Source organism: Lepidochelys kempii, chromosome 7 (genome assembly GCF_965140265.1).
Source record: "Lepidochelys kempii isolate rLepKem1 chromosome 7, rLepKem1.hap2, whole genome shotgun sequence".
NCBI classification, from domain to species: domain Eukaryota; kingdom Metazoa; phylum Chordata; order Testudines; family Cheloniidae; genus Lepidochelys; species Lepidochelys kempii.
In genome coordinates, this window is record NC_133262.1 from 41,885,376 (window position 1) to 41,908,946 (window position 23,571).

At 41.1% G+C, this 23,571-nt stretch overlaps 1 protein-coding gene across 1 annotated transcript in view; it reads right to left on the reverse strand.

Moving 5' to 3' along the window:
* SHISA5 (shisa family member 5) overlaps nt 1–23,571 on the reverse strand; it is a 50,383-nt gene that overhangs the window by 25,837 nt on the left and 975 nt on the right. The window contains exons 2-3 of the mRNA XM_073352378.1: nt 17,621–17,789; nt 14,040–14,114 (exon numbers count right to left, since the gene is read on the reverse strand). Coding sequence (XP_073208479.1) covers nt 14,040–14,114; nt 17,621–17,789 — 244 coding nt within the window. The remainder of the gene's footprint in view (nt 1–14,039; nt 14,115–17,620; nt 17,790–23,571) is intronic.

Sequence of the window (23,571 nt, forward strand, 5' to 3'; positions counted from 1 at the left end):
ATTCCTCAAGGGCTTCTTTTCCATGGGTCCAGATGATGAAGATGTCATCAATATAGCGCAAGTAGAGTAGGGGCTTTAGGGGACGAGAGCTGAGGAAGCGTTGTTCTAAATCAGCCATAAAAATGTTGGCATACTGTGGGTCCATGCGGGTACCCATAGCAGTGCCGCTGATCTGAAGGTATACATTGTCCCCAAATGTGAAGTAGTTATGGGTAAGGACAAAGTCACAAAGTTCAGCCACCAGGTTAGCCGTGACATTATCGGGGATAGTGTTCTTGACGGCTTGTAGTCCATCTTTGTGTGGAATGTTGGTGTAGAGGGCTTCTACGTCCATAGTGGCCAGGATGGTGTTATCAGGAAGATCACCGATGGATTGTAGTTTCCTCAGGAAGTCAGTGGTGTCTCGAAGGTAGCTGGGAGTGCTGGTAGCGTAGGGCCTGAGGAGGGAGTCTACATAGCCAGACAATCCTGCTGTCAGGGTGCCAATGCCTGAGATGATGGGGCGCCCAGGATTTCCAGGTTTATGGATCTTGGGTAGTAGATAGAATATCCCAGGTCGGGGTTCCAGGGGTGTGTCTGTGCGGATTTGATCTTGTGCTTTTTCAGGAAGTTTCTTGAGCAAATGCTGTAGTTGCTTTTGGTAACTCTCAGTGGGATCAGAGGGTAATGGCTTGTAGAAACTCGTGTTGGAGAGCTGCTGAGCAGCCTCTTGTTCATATTCCGACCTATTCATGACGACAACAGCACCTCCTTTGTCAGCCTTTTTGATTATGATGTCAGAGTTGTTTCTGAGGCTGTGGATGGCATTGCGTTCCGCATGGCTGAGGTTATGGGGCAAGTGATGCTGCTTTTCCACAATTTCAGCCCGTGCACGTCGGCGGAAGCACTCTATGTAGAAGTCCAGTCTGCTGTTTCGACCTTCAGGAGGAGTCCACCTAGAATCCCTCTTTCTGTAGTGTTGGTAGGGAGACCTCTGTGGATTAGTATGCTGTTCAGAGGTATATTGTTAACCTATCCAACTATACTCTCAGCCCAGCAGAAGCAGCTGTTCTATCTCGGGGCCTCTCCTTCTGCCCCTCCACCCCCACGAACATGATACAGTTCTGTGGTGACCTAGAATCCTATTTTCGACGTCTCCGACTCAAGGAATATTTCCAAAATACCTCTGAACAGCATACTAATCCACAGAGGTCTCCCTACCAACACTACAGAAAGAGGGATTCTAGGTGGACTCCTCCTGAAGGTCGAAACAGCAGACTGGACTTCTACATAGAGTGCTTCCGCCGACGTGCACGGGCTGAAATTGTGGAAAAGCAGCATCACTTGCCCCATAACCTCAGCCATGCGGAACGCAATGCCATCCACAGCCTCAGAAACAACTCTGACATCATAATCAAAAAGGCTGACAAAGGAGGTGCTGTTGTCGTCATGAATAGGTCGGAATATGAACAAGAGGCTGCTCAGCAGCTCTCCAACACGAGTTTCTACAAGCCATTACCCTCTGATCCCACTGAGAGTTACCAAAAGCAACTACAGCATTTGCTCAAGAAACTTCCTGAAAAAGCACAAGATCAAATCCGCACAGACACACCCCTGGAACCCCGACCTGGGATATTCTATCTACTACCCAAGATCCATAAACCTGGAAATCCTGGGCGCCCCATCATCTCAGGCATTGGCACCCTGACAGCAGGATTGTCTGGCTATGTAGACTCCCTCCTCAGGCCCTACGCTACCAGCACTCCCAGCTACCTTCGAGACACCACTGACTTCCTGAGGAAACTACAATCCATCGGTGATCTTCCTGATAACACCATCCTGGCCACTATGGACGTAGAAGCCCTCTACACCAACATTCCACACAAAGATGGACTACAAGCCGTCAAGAACACTATCCCCGATAATGTCACGGCTAACCTGGTGGCTGAACTTTGTGACTTTGTCCTTACCCATAACTACTTCACATTTGGGGACAATGTATACCTTCAGATCAGCGGCACTGCTATGGGTACCCGCATGGACCCACAGTATGCCAACATTTTTATGGCTGATTTAGAACAACGCTTCCTCAGCTCTCGTCCCCTAAAGCCCCTACTCTACTTGCGCTATATTGATGACATCTTCATCATCTGGACCCATGGAAAAGAAGCCCTTGAGGAATTCCACCATGATTTCAACAATTTCCATCCCACCACCAACCTCAGCCTGGTCCAGTCCACACAAGAGATCCACTTCCTGGACACTACAGTGCTAATAAACAATGGTCACATAAACACCACCTTAGAGACTAACCAATTTATTTGAGCATGAGCTTTCGTGAGCTACAGCTCACTTCATCAGATGTTTACCGTGGAAACTGCAGTTTCCACGGTAAACATCTGATGAAGTGAGCTGTAGCTCACGAAAGCTCATGCTCAAATAAATTGGTTAGTCTCTAAGGTGCCACAAGTACTCCTTTTCTTTTTGTGAATACAGACTAACACGGCTGTTCCTCTGAAACCTGTCATAAACACCACCCTATACCGGAAACCTACTGACCGCTATTCCTACCTGCATGCCTCCAGCTTTCACCCTGACCACACCACACGATCCATCGTCTACAGCCAAGCTCTGCGATACAACCGCATTTGCTCCAACCCCTCAGACAGAGACAAACACCTACAAGATCTCTGTCAAGCTTTCTTTCAACTACAATACCCACCTGCAGAAGTAAAGAAACAGATTGATAGAGCCAGAAGAGTTCCCAGAAGTTACCTACTACAGGACAGACCTAACAAAGAAAATAACAGAACGCCACTAGCCGTCACCTTCAGCCCCCAACTAAAACCCCTCCAACGCATTATTAAGGATCTACAACCTATCCTAAAGGATGACCCAACACTCTCACAAATCTTGGGAGACAGGCCAGTCCTTGCCTACAGACAGCCCCGCAACCTGAAGCAAATACTCACCAACAACCACATACCACACAACAGAACCACTAACCCAGGAACTTATCCTTGCAACAAAGCCCGTTGCCAACTGTGCCCACATATCTATTCAGGGGACACCATCACAGGGCCTAATAACATCAGCCACACTATCAGAGGCTCGTTCACCTGCACATCCACCAATGTGATATATGCCATCATGTGCCAGCAATGCCCCTCTGCCATGTACATTGGTCAAACTGGACAGTCTCTACGTAAAAGAATAAATGGACACAAATCAGATGTCAAGAATTATAACATTCATAAACCAGTCGGAGAACACTTCAATCTCTCTGGTCACGCGATCACAGACATGAAGGTCGCTATCTTAAAACAAAAAAACTTCAAATCCAGACTCCAGCGAGAAACTGCTGAATTGGAATTCATTTGCAAATTGGATACTATTAATTTAGGCTTAAATAGAGACTTGGAGTGGCTAAGTCATTATGCAAGGTAGCCTGTTTCCTCTTGTTTTTTCCTACCCCCCCCCCCCAGATGTTCTGGTTTAACTTGGATTTTAACTTGAAGAGTGGTCAGTTTGGATGAGCTATTACCAGCAGGAGAGTGAGTTTGTGTGTGTATGGGGGTGGGGGGGGATGTGAGAACCTGGATTTATGCAGGAAATAGCCCAGCTTGATTGTCATGCACATTGTGTAAAGAGTTGTCACTTTGGATGGGCTATCACCAGCAGGAGAGTGAATTTGTGTGGGGGGGTGGAGGGTGAGAAAACCTGGATTTGTGCTGGAAATCACTTTAGATAAGCTATTACCAGCAGGACAGTGGGGTGGGAATAGGTATTGTTTCATATTCTCTGTGTATATATAAAGCCTGCTGCAGTTTCCACGATATGCATCTGAGGAAGTGAGCTGTAGCTCACGAAAGCTTATGCTCTAATAAATTGGTTAGTCTCTAAGGTGCCACAAGTCCTCCTTTTCTTTTTGCGAATACAGACTAACACGGCTGTTACTCTGAAACCTGTCATTATAAATGAAGCATTGTGTAGCATCAAAGGACCTTGTTGATTGCATTCCTTCCTCCCTCCAGGAAGGGAAGGCCTATGCATGAATTTATCCCATCAGCTTGGATCCTGGAGGGAGCGGGAGATAAAAATCTCTGACAAGGAGAAACTGGGCTCTTTATGCTGTCTGGACTCTGAGGGGCAAAGATTCCAAAACATAAGCAACAGATACCCAGATTGCTTGGCATGGGTCAGCTCTAATGGATATATACATCTGCTTATTATAAAAGCTTATTACCTTTTCAAATCTAAGACTAATTCATTTGTGTGTGTGTATGTATGTTTGTAAATAACTCTTCTTTTTCCTAGTTAATAATAATAATAATCTTTTTCCTAGTTTATTAAAAGGACTGGCTACAAGCATTGTGTTTGGTTTGAGATCGGAGTCCAGTTGACCTGGGGTAAATGATTGATCCTTTGGGACTGAGAACCTGAATATTATTCTGATTTTGGGTGTAAGGGATCATTATTAAGTCCAACTTTCCAGGGTGGCAAGACAGACTGAATGCCCTAGGGGACTATCTTGTGACTGCATGGCAAGGCTGTTATAGGGCTTTGGGAGTTCATACTTAAAGTGTTGGTGAAATCTAATTATAGAACATACAATCAGTTTGGGATTTCTGCCCTGCCTTTTGATAGGCTGCCATGAGTTTGGCACTCACCATCGTGAGCCACTCCAGACAGCGTGATACACCCATCCTCTGATAGTCAGGCCCTTTAAGAAGTCTCAAATCAGGCACCCAAAATTCACTAGTAATTTCTGAAAATCTTGGTATATAGTTTTAATTGATGGCAGAGCATCCAGAGCCTAATTTAGGCTTCTGTAATGTTTATTAAATGAAAAATAATTTCTGGGAATTGTGATGGCATCAGCACCATTAAAGACACTCAACAGGACAACAGCTTGATACAAACACTAAATCATTTGGACACGAGTCAAATTTTAGAACAATTATGACACAGAAGAAAAGAGAGTGGGAGAGTCACTAGTAATTCATTTTCCTAAGGCAGAGGAGGGGGAAAAAAAGCCTTGGAGGAAAGAAAAAAAAACAACTAAAAACACAAAACCACACAACAACTGAGAAAAGTGGGATCAGATCAGTTAACCTACTCTTTTCTCTAATTTACTTAATAGCCACTGATAATTCTACCTCAATACTGTGAAAGGGGTTCTGAATTTCATAGGGCAGGCCATATTTTCAATACAGAGGTGGTCTTGGACACTGTCCCTCTCCCACCCCCTAGCTTCCCTCTCGCAATTACAGCTACTTGCTTCCTTGGAGAGGTGCTATTAAGCAAGTTTATTTTTGTGTGTCTTATTCCAATTTAGCAGCTGGAAAGAGCATCAATATTTTGTAACCAGCCGGTTCTCTTACAGCTGCCAGCAAGAGTAAGGGCATTGCAGACAAACAGTATTCCACAGATCAGTTTGTCAACTCTGAGCCAAGAGTATCCATCAAGTAATAACTCTGACTGCAAGACAAATGCCCCATAGCAATAGTGCTCGTGGCATCCTGATTTATCAGGACCATGGATGCACTAGCCATAACTGCAAAGTGGGGCACAGGAAGACCTACTTCCATTTACCTGTTGCATATCCCATACTATTTTTTTTTTTTTTTAAATCTGGTGACAGGCAGATAGGATTCCTGGGTCCATGGAAGTAAGGGACTCAAGGCAGTTATCATCCCAGTATACACCCGACTCTGATATGTCTTGTGTTTACATTATCCCTGAGTGTCTTTAGTGGACTTTTTTCCCCCAGAAGCTCCTTTTTAATTTATACTAATGGGTGTGGCCCTAATCAGTCTGCAAAGTCAGACTCAAAGCAATGAAAAACAGAGTTAATAGTAACAAAACATTTACTTTTTCCCAAAGGTTATCCGCTGTATGGTATGTCACATCTTAAAATTGTTAGACAATATTTCTGTTTGTTGTATATAGGGACAAAAACAGGACAAAAAAAATCTTTGACATACAAGATCTGCCATCGGTAAATAATTTGGGGCAATTTTCTTGGCAACAAATTCAAATTATGGACCAATCCTGAAAATATTTACTGTGGGTTGTAACACTTAATGCCAGTCCCATTGACTTCAACCTTTGAACATTTCTTATTTCAATGGGACTACTCAAACATTATATCCCACAGTAAATGTAATTATTGGCAAGAATAGGTAATTATTTGAATCTCCAAATTCAGAACAGTTTATTCCTAACACAAACTTCATTTCTATGAGCTCAATACTTGAATTATCATAGCTGTTGTACATACAGATTAGAACTTCGTACTCTGTATTTTTCAGTTTAAGCTATTTAGAGATGCCAAATATATAGGGATAGTACAGGAAAATAAATCCCCCATGTGTGTCGTATTGGTGAGCACTTGTGCTATTTACTGTAGACAGGAAACAAGTTACTGTTTAAGAAATCTTATCTACATTAAACCTAAACATTATACAAGGGTTAAAATCTCCATGTCGTTGTTCAAGAATCCTTAAGTAACCCACTTCAAAAATATTTCCATTTTAAAAGTTAAAAGTTTGATGTTTATACGTGGACCTTACTTTGTTTTTGTTGAATCAATTTCAGCTGGAAATTTTGAAGTAATGGGTTAGCTATGAGGACACTACTCTGTATGATTGCTTTCTCAGTTGTTACAAAGCAAATCCACAGGGCTCATTTCATATAATGTCTGCGCACAGGAAGATTCAAGCTTACCCCATTTTAATTTAAATTAAGAGCTTCTGATCCGAAGTCTTTCCCTGAAATTCTTCCTTTGCAGTCTTCAGGTTCTCTCCCTCTCACTGAGAAATGAAACTGAACTGCATTTCTTGAAATGCCTCCGGTATTGAAGGCCAGATTTTGTTCAGTGACATCAGCAGAAAGACACACCTCACTCAATGCTCAGAAAAGCCTTCTTAAAGGCATAGTGCCTCTCTTAGTTCGGGGGTAACTCTATTTATGCACACACATCAAAGACAACACGACCCTTCCAATTTGTCCACTGTTTTCCAATAATTACATCTCAGTCTGTTAACCCATGTAGTGTGGATGATATTAAAACAATTGCAAATTCACACAGACATTCACATTTAACCTGCTAACCTACATATTAAAAGCACCTGATGTCAAAAAGCAAAAGATTTAAAGCATACCAAAAGTGTAAAAGTAATTCATGTTAAAAAATTAAGTACTGTGAATGCAACTCACCATGGAAAGGGCTTGAGAAAGGTACTTACTGCTCAATTAGCACCATCAAGGCTGATCACAGTAACCATACCTGGACAGGGCTTAATAAAAGGGGTTAGGCACACTCTTGTCCGTATGGAGTCTCGGAGAGGAGCTGGCTTCTGTGGGCATGAGCTCTGTCCACAGAAGCCATCAGTTGCCATCAAAAAGTATCAGAAATACATACAGCTGAACCTGTTCTAACTGAAAGCATAAGAACGGCCCTACTGGGTCAGACCAAAGGTCCATTTAGCCCAGTATCCTGTCTTCCGACAGTGGCCAATGCCAGATGCCCCAGAGGGAATGAACAGAACAGGTAATCATCAAGTGATCCATCCCCTGTCGCTTATTCCCAGCTTCTGGCAAACAGAGGCTATGGACATCATTCCTGCCCATCCTGGCTAAAAGCCATTGATGGACCTATCCTCCATGAATTTAACTAGTTCTTTTTTGAACCCTGTATGGTCTTGGCCTTCACAACATCCTCTGGCAAAGAGTTCCACAGGGTGACGGTGCATTGTGTGAAAAAAAAACCAACAACTTTGTTTTAAACCTGCTGCCTATTAATTTCATTTGGTGACCCCTACTTCTTGTGGTATGAAAGTAGTAAACAACACTTCCTAATCTACTTTCTCTACACCAATCATATCTCCCGTTAGCCGTCTCTTTTCCAAGCTGAAAAGTCCCAGTCTTATTGATTGCACCTCATATGGAAGCCGTTCCATACCCCTAATCATTTTTGTAGCCCTTTTCTGAGCCTTTTCCAATTCCAATATATCTTTTTTGAGATGGGGCGACCACATCTGCACACAGTATTCAAGATGTGGGCACGCCATGGATTTATATAGAGGCAATATGATATTTTCTGTCCTATTCTCTATCAGTTTCTTAAATATTCCCAGCATTCTGTTTGCTTTTTTCACTGCCACTGCACATTGTGGATAGTTCTCTGAAAATATCCACTCAATGACTCCAAGATCTTTTTCTTGAGTGGTAACAGCTAATTTAGACCCCATCATTTTGTGTGTATAGTTGGGATTCTGCTTTCCAATGTGCATTATTTGGCATTTATCAACATTAAATTTCGTCTGCCATTTTGTTGCCCAGTCACCCAGTTTTGAGAGATCCTTTTGTAGCTCTTCACAGTCTGCCTGGGTCTTAACTATCTTTAGTAATTTTGCATCATCTGCAAATTTTGCCATCTCGCAGTTTACCCCTTTTTCCAAATTATTTATGAATATGTTGAATAGGACTGGTCCCAGAACAGACCCCTGTGGGACACCACTATTTACCTCTCTCCATTCTGAAAACTGACCATTTATACCTACCCTTTGTTTCCTATCTTTTAGCTAGTTACTAATCCATGAGAGGACCTTCCCTCTTATCCCATGGCAGCTTACTTTGTGTAAGAGCCTTTGGTGAGGGACCTGTCAAAGGCTTTCTGAAAATCTAAGTACGCTACATCCACTGGATCCCCTTGGTCCACATGCTTGTTGACCCCCCTCAAAAAATTCTAGTAGATTGGTGAAGCATGATTTCCCTTTACTAAAAACAAATTATGTTCATCTCTATGTCCGACAATATTGTTCTTTATTATGGTTTCAACCAGTTTGCCCAGTACTGAAGTCTGGTATAGAAGCTGATTTAAATGATATGTTACAGACTACAGTTAGTAGTCCTGCAATTTCACATTTGAGTTCCTTCAGAACTCTTGATGAATATTATCTGGTCCTGGTGACTTACTGCTGTTTAATTTATCAATTTGTTCCAAAACCTCCTCTAATGATACCTCTATCTGGGACAGTTCCTCAGATCTGTCACCTAAAAAGAATGGCTCAGGTTTGGGAATCTCCCCCACATCCTCAGCCACGAAGACCGATGCAAAGAATTCATTTAGTTTTTCCGCAATGGCCTTATCGTCCTTGAGTGCTTCTTTAGCACCTCTATCATCCAGTGGCCCCACTGGTTGTTTAGCAGGCTTCCTGCTTCTGATGTACTTAATTTTTTGCTATTACTTTGAGTCTTTGGCTAACTGTTCCTCAAATTCTTTTTTGGCCTTCCTAATTGTATTTTACATTCATTTGCCAGTGTTTATGCTCCTTTCTATTTTCCTCATTAGGATTTAAACGTCCATGTTTTAAAGGATGCCTTTTTGCCTCTCACTGCTTCTTTTATTTTGTTTAGCCATGGTGGCTCTTTTTTTGGTTTTCTTACTATGTTTTTTAATTTGGGGTATACATAGCCAGAAACACTGTGTGCATCCCCACTTCTGTGACTGTGGGGCTGACAAGTAAGGGCACTGTTGGGATACACCTTTCACACAGCAGGATCAGAGTGTTCCACCTAGTCATATATGGGTGTGAAAGGTGTCATCCTCCAAAACTCTTCAGCTTTGGGAGTTTTTGCCAATTTTATACTGGAGGCTTGAGACCCAAGAATGACAGTCATGGAGACGTTATCCTTTAAGAATTGAAGTTGTAATAGAAAACACGTCACCGGCAAATTTATAACAAAGTAGAATAATAATTGTGAAGAGAGAGATTACTGGCATTTAGCTTTGGTATTTGGAGTAATGGATTCAGGAATCCCAAAAGTTTAAGATTCTATTCTTCAGAAGGAACTGGAAATCTTCAGAAAACATGCTTCAATTTTTAGAATTTACCTAGTAGAATTTTGAGGAAAAAGAGGAGATGATTGCACAAAATGGTGAACTGGAGTAACCTGTGTGTGAGCACTAGAACATGAATCATTTTTTCCTTATGCCATTACAGTAGTGGGGGGGTTGGATAGGGGTCCCGGGAGGGGGCGATCAGGGGACAAAGAGTGGGGGGGTGGATAGGCATCGGGGTAGTCAGGTTAACGGGTGGGGGGGTTGGATGGGTCAGGGATTTTAAGGGGGGTAGTCAGGGGGTGGGAATTGGGAGGGGGCGGATAGGGGGCAGGGGCCAGGCTGTTTGCGGAGGCACAGCCTTCCACTACCCAGCCCTCCATACCATTTCGCAACCCCGAAGTGGCCCTCGGGCCAAAAGTTTGCCCACCCCTGTGATAGCCATATGTGGCTGTTAGCAATTGTCAAAAGTTACATCCAAAATGAATAGGTAGATCTCTCCCAATTTAAAGAGGAATCATGTAAATTAAATCCACAGAAAATTTTATTAGGCAAAAAAGTTGTTTCTTCCAGTTTTCAAACTCTGGAATCCATTCCAATACCTTAAACCTTTTCCATGTCAGTGAGAGTTGGTTAAACTTGTAATGGACTTCCTCCTAGTCTACAAGCCAGCCACAAATCAAGCTCAGAGAAGCCCAGATGGAATAGCAAACAACCAGAGTTCATCCCTTCACCTATCATCTTGGAGTAATTGAGGTGAGGAAAGGCAAAATGCTGAACTTTGAGCCAGTGGGGGTGTTGCCATTTATTTTAATGGGAGAGAGATCTTACCCTTAAAGCTTCCATGGAGAGAAAACAAACGTGCAAAGTCCCTGGCCTTCCTTTCCCCACTTAACTTTGCAGTATTTCCGGTGAACTTTTTGTTGTTCCTTTAAACACAGATTAACAGCATTCATACTGCTCATGCACTGCACACTTCCTCCTGCTTTAAGGATCTTCTGAAACAGTTGCTAGCTGTGCTAGGCGGTGGAGTCTAGATGTTGGAGTATGGCATTTGTCATTTTCATTCCCGTTACCATCACACCAACATACCCACCTTGTGCAAGTACCGCTCAGAGTTAAGTATACAAAATGTTATCAGCCCTAGCTAATTTCTTCATTTCAGTTAGCTCATTGGTCAAACTTAGAAAACAGACTGTAAAGCTGAACTGTGAATATAAGAACACAAAGTCAAACAGAACAGAAGTCTATATAGCACACCTACTCGTTAGATACAGCTCACTCAAAGCCACAGGATGAGTATCACTCAATTTTAACTGCAACACAAATCACAAACAGAAGAGAAAAAAAATAACCTTTGAATATCCTGTTAACATCTTCTATTTTATCTTTTGAAGCAAAAGCACTATTCACTCCTTAGATGCAAGAAATATATAAAGTGCTTCCCTGAAATTATGAATATGCCATCTCATTTGGTCATTAATCTTGCTGTTCAGTTTACTGTTGCTTTTTTCAATACAGCAGCTGCTCAAAACAAACCACAATGCTTTAGCTTCTGCTTTGTGCACACTTCCTCCAAGTTATTTACTTTCTTTTGTTGAAAATAGGAGGCTTGCACAGAGTAACTAACACTAGTTTCACGAATCTTAGCATATAGTGACAGAAAAAAAATATACAGTAGACCTTTAAAAAAATTGTTTTATTCAATGTCTGAACACTGTAGAAAACCTAAGCATCATTACGGAGATTCAATAGCCTCTCTGTAGGTAAGATGGCACCCAACTTCCATCAAAGCCATATTTTAAAATCAGTGTTATATATTTTTTTCCTAATAATGTTCAGGTAGGAAGTTGTTCTGAAGGCATTAGAATTATAAATACTTCACTAATATTTTGTAAAGTTAATATATTAGCTTTATTCCCTACTAAACAGGATCCTTTAAGAAAATATTGATAGCAAAAGCAAGGTAAGATATATGAACAAAACATGGCCCTCTTTCTCCATCTCCACCTCCCTTTCCAAAAAGCCCATGATTCAGAATTTAAGAAACCCTATGGGATGAATTAAGGATTTATTTGTACCATGAAAGCATAAATGTTTATATTAATAACATGGGTAATGGAAGAACACACTAACCAGTTCTTTTTCAATACTAATAGAGTTGAGTATCAATTATTTGTGTATACTTATTATATCACTCAAAATATACTCCACAACTCTATAGCAGTCTTACAGTCACATGAGTGGGTTTTTAAGGAGCACTGAATACTTGGTGCAATAGAGAAAAACTAGTACAATAGGGCAGCAGAGCTATTTAGTATAGAAGATCTAATGGTTAAACAGGACCCCCACTGCTACAAAAGCATGCCCCCCCCCCCTCTCTCCTCTGCTCTATGAGTTTGTAAGTTCTACCGCCAACACCTAGTTACTTTGTCCTGTGGCTGGGGATTTTCCATTCTCCAAACCCTAGTCCGAACTGAGAAGCTGGAGACAACTGGTTTCCCCCTAGACTTCAGCTATCCCATTGCTCTGTCTGGGCCAGGGTTGACCCTTTCAAAAGACGGACTTGTAGACTGCCCTTCCTTGATGACAGGTTTCAGAGTAACAGCCGTGTTAGTCTGTATTCGCAAAAAGAAAAAGGAGTACTTGTGGCACCTTAGAGACTAACCAATTTATTAGAGCATAAGCTTTCGTGAGCTACAGCTCACTTCCTCAGATGCATATCGTGGAAACTGCAGCAGGCTTTATATATATATACACAGAGAATATGAAACAACACCTACTCCCACCCCACTGTCCTGCTGGTAAGCTATTACCAGCAGGACAGTGGGGTGGGAGTAGGTATTGTTTCATATTCTCTATGTATATATAAAGCCTGCTGCAGTTTCCACGATATGCATCTGAGGAAGTGAGCTGTAGCTCACGAAAGCTTATGCTCTAATAAATTGGTTAGTCTCTAAGGTGCCACAAGTACTCCTTTTCTTTTTGCCCTTCCTTGTGTCACCACCCCTAGGACTTGCAAACCAACACAGAACTAAAAAGACAGGGACCACAACTAGCCCCACATTCAGAATGGAATTTGCAGCCCGAGACTGACAAACTGAGTCCCCAATATCAAACAGAATTTGTAAGTTAAATACAGACAGATTCTCTAAACCAACACACCATGTCATCACCTTTTTAGCTTGCCTTTCACTATCACATCAAATGTAATCTTCATCCTCATCTTCAAGACCTTTAACTCCACCTCTGCCTACATATCCAGCGGTTTCTTATTACGGTTGTCCCCTCCCACCAACTATATCAGCTTTCTTGTACATTTGCCTACTCTTCCCAGAATCATTTTTGTGCCATTTTTCACACTTCCATATACATGGAATGCCCTCCCAATTCTGGTCTTTCTAGTTTATTGTTGGCCGCCTCATCACTGACCCTAACTCATTCAAATCCCTTCTTCTTTCATGATGCTCATAAGCAGAGAGTCAATTTTAAGTAGTATTAGATAAACTAAGTGGAGCCATGAAGGTGTGCGCATATTTAAACTAGAAAACCACAGGATATAGCTGTATAAGACAGACATCACAGTCCTCATCACTAAATTAGCGTAACCCTTGTTCTTCCTCTACCTCCTTTAGTCATCACACCCAAAATTAAGTTTTAATTGGTTCAGTGCAAGAAGATAGGTATTGAATGGTACAAATAAAAGACTAACACTCTTATGGGCACTGTAATAAACAAACTTAAAGCAAAACAACCCAACCAACCAAACCACGCTACTAGTAGTAAGGCAGGCATACTTCAAGTTTTTACCAGTTTGAGAAGTATTACCAGTTTTATCAGTGTTCTCTATTCTATATAGAGAGAATGCCAGAAATATTTAGACTCTTAAAATGAAAGAAGCATTTTAAAATTTAGCCACTAGATGCTAAAAAAGTCTGCCAATGTTTAAATATAGTAAAAGAACAACAATGGTTTAGAAAAACTCCCATTCACTAAACAAGATGGAAAATTACATACTATTGAGATTATGGCCTAAACTAACATTATGCAATGTTTATCTCCAAGTCCCTACTTCTTCATATAAACTAAAATATACAGTAATCTTGAGAACACTGTGGCGTGACTTATCAGTATTTTCATTTTGCATGTGTTGTATACACCACATTAATAAAGTATCTTTGATAAAAACAGATGTAAGCCTTAAGTTATTTACCTGGGTCCAGGTCCCCAGTCATCATCGAAGTGTGAACGCAACTTCAACGTTTCTTCCTTGAGGGGTTGATATGTCCTGTAATAAGACAGATACACATCTCAAAAGTGGAATTTAAGTTCTTTTTACCAAGTACTCCATGCCTTCGCAATGACATTTCATGCACAGGGGAAAGGCCAATCCAACCAAAACTGGACTTGTTTCCACTCTTCAGAAGTCAGTGTATTATCTTTGGGATTCCTAGTGCACATGAGAAACCATATGCCTACTCCCATGAGTACGATAGCTCAAGATAGTCTCTTGAGCTCACGAATAGGAAAAATATATAAAGCCAGATGAAATCCAGTTCATTTTCATTTTCAAGATCATTTTGATCTGGCTTGGTTAACAGAAATAGAGGTTACTTTAAAGTAATGCCAGACAGATACAAAGTATTGCATTCTTGTTCTCAAAGGCATCATCCTTTTGATGGTGAAAAGCCACAGTGATGTGCATATTAATCAGGACAGTCCCAAGCAGTTGTTCCCCAAACTTTTGAAAACTGAGTAAGGGAAATGAAACCAATAGCACCCATCTTCATCCTTGCCACGTCATTAAAAGTCTACTTATTTTAATTCTTAATCTTTTGCAGTCCCCCACATACAGTAAACACTGGCACAGAGTAACAAAATGATTAGGGTGGTCGATTAATCGCAGTTAACTAACACGATTAACTCAAAAAAATTAATTGCGATTAATCACAGTTTGAATCAAACTGTTAAACAATAGAATACCAATTGAAATCTATTACATATTTTGGATGTTTTTCTACATTTTCAAATATATTGATTTCAGTTACAACACGGAATACAAAGTGTACAGTGCTCACTTTACATTATTTTTATTACAAATATTTGCACTATAAAAACAACAAAATAAATTGTATTTTTCAATTCACTTCATACAAGTACCATAGTGCAATCTCTTAATCGTGAAAGCGCAACTTACAAAAGTAGATTTCTTTTTGTTCCATAACTGCACTCAAAAACAAAACAACGTAAAACTTTAGAGCCTACAAGTCCACTCAGTCCTACTTCTTGTTCAGCCACCCGCTGAGACAAACAAGTTTGTTTGCGTTTATGCGAGATAATGCTGCCCACTTTTTATTTATGTCACCTGAAAGTGAGAACAGACATTTGCATGGCACTTTTGTAGCCAGTACTGCAAGGTATTTACATGCTAGATATGCTAAACATTCATATGCCCCTTCATGCTTTGGCCACCATTCCAGAGGACATGCTTCCATGCTGATGTCGGTCGTTAAAAAAATAATACATTAATTAAATTTGTGACTGAACTCCTTGTGGGGAGAATTGTAGGGCTCCTGCTCTGTGTTTTACCCACATTCTGCCATATATTTCATGTTATAGCAGTCTCGGATGATGACCCAGCACATGTTCGTTTTAAGAACGCTTTCACAGCAGATTTGACAAAACACAAAGAAGGTACCAATGTGAGATTTCTAAAGATAGCTACAGCACTCGACCCAATATTTAAGAATCTGAAGTGTGTGGCACATGCTTTCAGAAGTCTTAAAGGAGCAAAATTCCAACGTGGAAATTACAGAATCTGAATCGCCAAAAAATAAAATCAACCTTCTGCTGGTGACATCTGACTTGGATGATGAAAATAAACATGCCTCGATCTGCACTGTTTGGATAGTTATGGAACAGAACCCATCATCAGCATGGACGCATGTCGTCTGCAATGGTGGTTGAAGCATAAAAAGACATATGAATATTTAGCATATCTGGCACGTAAATATCTTGCAATACCAGCTACAACAGTGGCATGTTAACGCTTGTTCTCACTTTCAGGTGACACTGTAAACAAGAAGCGGGCAGCATTATCTCCTGCAAATGTAAACAAAATTGTTTGTCTGAGTGACTGGCTGAACAAGAAGTAGGACTGAGTGGACTTGTAGGTTCTAAAGTTTTACTTTGTTTTGTTTTTGAATGCAGTTATTTTTTGTGCATAATTCTACATTTGTAATTTCAACTTTCATGATAAAAAGATTACACTACAGTACTTGTATTAGGTGAATTGAAAAATACTATTTTATTTCTACAATGCAACTGTTTATAATACACTTTGTATTCTGTGTTGTAATTGAAATCAATATATTTGAAAATGTGGCAAACATCCAAAAATATTTACATAAATGGTATTCTATTATTGTTTAACAGCGCAATTAATCGCATGATGAATTTTTTAACTGCACAATTAATTGTGATTAACTTTATCGCTGAAAAGCCCTAAAAATGATCTTTGCAAAGCGATGTCTTATTTCTCTTTTTTTGTTTTATGCTATCATATTAACAAACACTATACACTAGGTCACAATTTAAATTTAAGCACCTAGTTTCTCCGTGTTTGAGAAGTATTATGCAACTGCTTTATACTGCAAAAGGACTAATTCTCCACCGCTTTCATCTGAGGTTTCCAATAAGTGTTGTAAACAAACATTCAACAAATTCTACAATCCTGTCAGGTAGGCAAGAGTTTAAGCCTCAGTTTACCCACCAGTCAAATGCTGTTAAGGAAATAAGGCTTACTGAAGTCCATGATTCAGTGACATGGTGTAACCGGGCACAGATGCACCCAGCAGCTGCTCCTGCTGGTCATCCTTGGGAATTAGCTCACCAGCCTCTGGAACACCCTCTGCCGTCTGGTAATCCGCCTGTCACTAGCCCCCGTGCCCCTCCCGGACCCGGTGCCGTTTTGTCTGGGGTGCTGCCCCTCAGGCTCAGGGTCTCCCCACCCAGGGAAACCCCCCCCTACCCACTATCCCCACTTCACCTCAGTCTTGGCTACTGCCAGTCCTCACTTAGCCCCGCTCCCTGGGCAGACTGCAGTGTATCAGCCACTCATCACAGGCGATGGGTTTGGACCTGCTGCCTCTGCCTACCCATGGGCTTCCCCCTGCAACCCCAGTACCTATTTGGCCTTACTCTAGGCCTACAGCTTTGGGGGTTTCCAGGCCGGAGCTCCCCAGCCCCTCTGGCCTTCCCCCAGCCCTGCTCCACCCCAGGTACTCTCTCAAGCTCCCCAGCAGCCAGGCCCTTCTCCCTCTAAAGGCAGAGAGAGACTGACTACTCCTGGCTGCCCTGGCCTTCTTATACAGGCCAGCTGTGGCCTGACTGGGGTATGGCCCAGCTGCGGCTACTTCCCCAATCAGCCCAGCTTCTAGCCCACAGCCCCAGCCCTCTCCAAGGGCTGGCTTTTCAGCCCTTCAGGGCAGGAGTGAGTGTCTACCCCACTACACATGGCTAAAACCTGAAGGACCTACCATGGCCGTAACCAGTACAGGGCGAGTGGGGCAGCTGGCCAGGGCGCAAAGCTACAAGGGCGGAAAAATGGGGTAGAAAAACAGTAGAGGGTGCAAATATGCTTGCTTGCCCGGGGCGCTAAAATGCTTAGTTACAGCTCTGGGACCTAGTTCAAATTCTTTGTTCTAACTATAAAATCATATACCCTTATCTATCATCTTTTGGTATGCAGAAAAAAAAAATGTACTAGCTCACACACTTGAGTTTGTCACATACCTGTCGTCCAGCACATTACACATAAATTGTTCATCTTCTCCAAATTTATATGACCTATCCAAGCAGCAATATCGGCTGATGCAGTTTCCACAGCAGAACTGTGGGCAGGATTTTTCAGAATATGTGCGTCCATCAGAATCTGTGTATTCCCTACAATATTCACCCAAAGCTGAAAATAAGGAAATAACCAACAGTCAGACATTTAAAAATCAAACATGTTTGGATGTATCTACATTAGCTGTCAGCTCATCTAGTATCATATAATCATAGAAAATTAGGGTTGGAATAGACCTCAGGAGATCATCGAGTCCAACCCCCTGCTCAAAGCAGGGCTAACCCCAACTAAATCATCCCAGCCAGGGCTTTGTCAAGCCGGGCCTTAAAAACTTCTAAGGACGGAGATTCCACCACCTCCCTAGGTAACTCATTCCAGTGCTTCACCACCCTCCTAGTGAAATAGTGTTTCCTAATATCCAACCTAGACCTCCTGCACTGCGACTATTGCTCCTTGTTCTGTCATCTGCCACCACTGAGAACAGCCGAGCTCCATCCTCTTTGGAACCCCCCTTCAGGTAGTTGAAAGCTGCTATCAAATCCCCCCTCACTTTTCTCTTCCGTAGACTAAACAAGCCCAGTTCCCTCAGCCTCTCCTCGTAAATCATGTGCCACAGCCCCCTGATCATATTCGTTGCCCTCCGCTGGACTCTCACCCATTTTGTCCACATCCTTTCTATAGTGGGGGGCCCAAAACTGGACGCAATACTCCAGATGTGGCCTCAACGGTGCTGAATAGAGGGGAATAATCACTTCCCTCAATCTGCTGGCAATGCTCCTACTAATGCAGCCCAATATGCCGTTAGTCTTCTTGGCAACAAGGGCACACTGCTGACTCATATCCAGTTTCTCATCCACTATAATCCCCAGATCCTTTTCTGCAGAATTGCTGCTTAGACAGTCAGTCCCCAGCCTGTAGCAGTGCATGGGATTCTTCCTTCTTAAATGCAGCATTCTGCACTTGTCCTTGTTGAACCTCATCAGATTTCTTTTGGCCCAAGCCTCCAATTTGTCTAGGTCACTCTGAACTCCATCCTTACCCAGTGTATCTACCTCTCCCCCCACCTTATTGTCATCCGCAACATCATATCAGAATGTAATAAATACTACTTCAGTTGTGTCTTCTAAATTAATGATTTCCATCAGAGCTAAAGTGAGTTCTTAGCCTTCAGTCTTTCCATTTATAATATGCTCTCTCCAACCAAGATAGGTTAGCTCTCTCCAAGTGTTCTCCCAGGCACATAAAGGAGAAAACTGTTTGAAAATAAAATTATAGACATTCCTTGTAGTGTTATTTTCATCACAATGGCGGCTAGCAAATACAGCAATGACTTTCAAGGATCATGGTACCAACTTTATCAGCCAATCAGGGCTCTTCTAAAAATGCTGCATGAGTACCAAAATCAGTGTTAAAAGAAAAACTTTTAATAAAATCTTTCCAGGTATTTGATTTGATGCACAAGATGCATCAGAGTAACATGTACTATAGATTCAGATGCCCACATGGATCTGTATCTTTTAAAAAGCTATGGGGCAAATCCCAATCCTACAGAATTCAATGACAAAAATCTTTCATTGACTGGTCCCCCCAGTTTTCAAGGTGATCTGCAAGAATTTTATGTTATGTTTTGTTTTGTTCGATGTTGTTCCTTTTTCTATCTATCATGTATAAAGAATGAAAGGTTTATTTTATGGTTTTTCCTGCACGTTAACTTTAGAAATATAATAAAGACATCATCTGGTCTCTCCTTTGGCTAGGGGGTTTCAGAGGTGTTCTCTGAGCTTTCACAGCTTAACTCAGGGGTGGCCAACCTAAGCCTGAGAAGCAGCCAGAATTTACCAATGTGCATTGCCAAAGAACCACAGTAATACGTTAGCAGCCCCCCGCATCAGCTTCCCCCTCGGCTCCCAGTGCCTCCTGCCCACCGGCATCCCCACCGATCAGCACTTCCCCTGCACCTCCCAATCAGCTGTTTTGTGGCCTTCAGGAGGCTCTGGGGGGGAGGAGAAGGAGCAAGGGCACTGCAGACTCAGAGGAGGGCGTGGGAAGGGGTGGCGTGGGGGCAGGGCCTGTGGCAGAGCCAAGGGTTGAGCAGTGAGCACCCCCTGGCACACTGGAAAGTTGGTGCCTGGAGCTCCAGCCCCTGAGTCGGTGCCTATACAAGGAGCCGCATATTAACTTCTGAAGAGCCACAAGTGGCTCTGGAGCCACAGGTTGGCCACCCCTAGCTTAACTGAAGGTATGGGGTGATTCAGCTTTAACCAAGCCATCACTTCTCTCCAATTTTTATTATGCATTGGCGCTAGGTAGGCAATTTATATGATCCAACTTAAAGTCAAAGTAGTTGAGAAGGCAAGGGATTTTAAGTCTGGTCTCTTGTGAAGTCAATTTCACAGTTAGAGTACAGAGTCTCACATGATAGAAGAGACCTGCATACCTACTGTTAAAAAACAACAAACAACAACAACAACAACAACATTGCATACAGTTTACATATTTTTATACCTAAAAGACAGTTCAGTTCATCCTTCCCATTTTAAGGTCATCTTTAATATTTTGGCAGCTCACATTCTGGAGGCTGATAATACTTCACTCCTTGCATCTGAGGATTTCAAGAAGCTTTACAATTTATCAGGTTCCACAACATACTTTAGAGTTAAGTATTAGTGTGAAGACCAGGGATGCACATTTTGTGGGCAGAGGAGAGAACTCCTTGATACTGAACTATTTTTGTTGTTTCAAGATATATTTCTGTTAATAGTCTATACGGTTTTGACACTTTCTTTAGCCATATTTTAAAGCATCCAGTATAACCACATGTCAGGACCTGTTATTTAAAATAAATTTAGTTAAAAACAAAAAACCTATGAGAACAGTATTACTGAAAGATTGAAACTGTGGCGACCCCATTTCACCCAACTTAATATGGCAATAAATGAGATGGTAGGGACTATCCCATTATTGGACTTTTATGGTTTTAGGTTTGTCTCCTTTTGATTGGATCCAGGATTTAGAGATTACCTTACCTCTGAGAAGAGAGTAACCAGACTCGTTGTTGCAACATGGAACTGAGAACAATATTTCCTGGTTTCTATTCCCTGCTTGACATTTGTGTTGACTCACTGTTTAACCATGTGAACGTTACAAATTATGTGTCTCAGTTTACCATCTGCAAACCAAGGGTAATATCATATTGTGAATTAACAAATGATGGTAGAAAAATTTGCCCTTAAAGCACCTTTTTATCTGAGGATCTCAAATTATTTCAGTTGTTATTGTTCCTCTGACAGTCTGTATCTTCTGAATAAGGATGTTGAGTTATTGTACATTAAAATATTAAATTAACATATTTTATTAAGAGATTAAGAAGTTATTACTGTTGTATTTTAAACGGATTCTGCTGTAATTTAAATAATCTCTCCTCTCTCTGTTTCCCTCATTACATGGTTCTCCAATACTAATCTTCATCTGAATATTTTATCCATCTCTAATTCTGAGAAATAACTAACAACACAAAAACCAAAACCACCACCCAGATATGAAGACTCAGATATATTCAAAAGGTAACAGGAAATTCTGGTTTATTAATGCCTTCTAAAGACTTCTGCAAATTGTGCCCATATGATCTCACTTCTGGTATAATGGTTTTCTTATTGAATGAAGAAATATGTTTGTGTAGGAAGCAAAATCATAAACTGTTCTCCTTCCTCTGTCTAAAATAAGGAATTGCAAAGCAATTAAGATACTTCCACATATATTACTTCTGTGTTGCATAAAGACAAAAACAAAAGGGTTTATCCAGGATTACCACAGGCCTGAGTACAGAGGCAAACAAATTGTAGAGTGTTAAAATAAAGGCAGAAGAGGTACATTCTAATCTATACTAAATTAAAATAGACAAGAAACACATTTGCAGGAAGGACTACTATAACAATGTAAATTTATTGTTTAATTTAACTGCAAGGTATAATAAACTACATATGATCCTCAGTTATTTTCAACTCCCTGTTATTCCCAAGGCCCTATTAATTTCATTGACAAATGAGTTTATTTAAACTCAGCTGTCAATGATAACGTCCTCAGCTTCATTACTAATTATTTCGACCACATTAACGCCCACAGTCTAGATTGTGCTAGGTGTTCTTTAAAATATAAGACAGTTCCTGCTCTGAAGAGCTTAAAATCAGGTGGGGGTGGGAGGGAAGGGATATAACAGAGTGGTCAACGTAACAGCTAGGAAGCACAGTTGCCAACTTTCACATGGTAAATAAACACCCTGACTTTCACAATAAGCCAAAAATCAAGCTAATCCCATTGCAAAACAAGGCCAAAACAAGCCAATCCCTAAGAACCCCAACACTCTATGTGGCTAGATCCCCCCAGTGTGCAGTCTGGGACTGTGGAGGGCCCGCTGTGCGACCCTGACTCTTCCCCCCCCTTACCCCTGCTTGCCGGAGCCGATAAAAAAAAAAAGAAGCAATAAGCTACAAGCCAAAAACTAGCCAACACGCAATTCACAAGCCAATTAAGCTTAAAACAAGCCCAATTTCTGTGTTTTTTTCATGAGTTTGGCATGTCTGCTAAGAAGCCTATTGGTAGTTCTCCTTTTTTGAATTGCATCAACTATCCCCAGATGTTCTTACCTAAAAATCATCTAATTTAGCTGAGTTATTTGATGGGACAATTCCCTGATAAAGAGTTTATCCAATCACCAATTACTACTGTTCAAGAACAGATTCATGTCAGTATAGTATTCATAGTTGTTACCATAACTCCTTCAGGACCACTCCTAACAGATGTTTTTTATTATACTGTCAGTAAGTCAATTTGGACACAATTCATAGCTAACTTGATTAATAAGCTTAAAAACATATCTGTGAATATTCCTCTCTCTCCCTCCCCCCCAAATGAATTGAACTAACTTGCACTGAGAGTGATGACCTTGATGTAAAGGAAAAGCTGAGGCTCCTTTAACTTTGACTTTTTCCTGAGCTCCAAGCCAGCTAGTCTTCCTAATTAAGCTCCTTTCCTGTAGATATTTTCCATTTATGCCTGATGCCAGATCAAAAGTTTTCTTTGCATGAAATAGATTATTAGAGCTGTATGAAAAATTTAAAACCAATTTTGTAAACCTTGACATTTATGTGTTGATTTTTTTGGATGCCCAATCTTAGTTACCTTGAAAATGCTCAATTTCCATAAGTACTAAGCACCCCCCTTCTTTAAAGAAATGGGTCCCTTTAAAGATTTCTAGTACTAGCAAAAAAATAATAAATAAAAATGAGGTCCCATAAATCACTAGTCATGTTTGAAAATCTTAACTAGATTAGTGTTAGTCACCAGTGTTATTTGTGACTGTAGTTCTTCCAAATTAATATCATGATATGACATTAACAGCCTTGTGACTTTTTTGCTCAGTAGTTTACTCAGAACATGTTACCACTGTAAAAAAATAAAAGAGAAAAATAAATTCCCAAACCAAAAAACACTGCAACAAGGTAGCACAAGGTAAAGTGCATCTTAGTTTTCACATGTTAAACCATTACTCCCCAAGATCACTGATGTTACTAAAACATTCTCTTGGGGAACCATAGCCTTCTACCGCAGTTTCTTTTTTGTTTTGAAAAAGAGAGTTGTTTGATGTTCTGAACATTTTTGTTTTTCTAATTCTTGTGGTAAAGGGGCCTTAAGACATCTTGACCAGGTACCCCTGCTCAACGGCAGCCAGTATATTTTCTGAAGAGCCCCAGGGCCACTTGCAAATATGCTTCTGGTCTATTTGAGCTTCCCATGTATTAGGACAAACAGGAAACTGGACTGGATGCACAGGAGAGGGTTTTTACATTAGCAGCTGTTTGTGGGGAGGGGTGGAATCCTACCTAATGTTAATACCTAA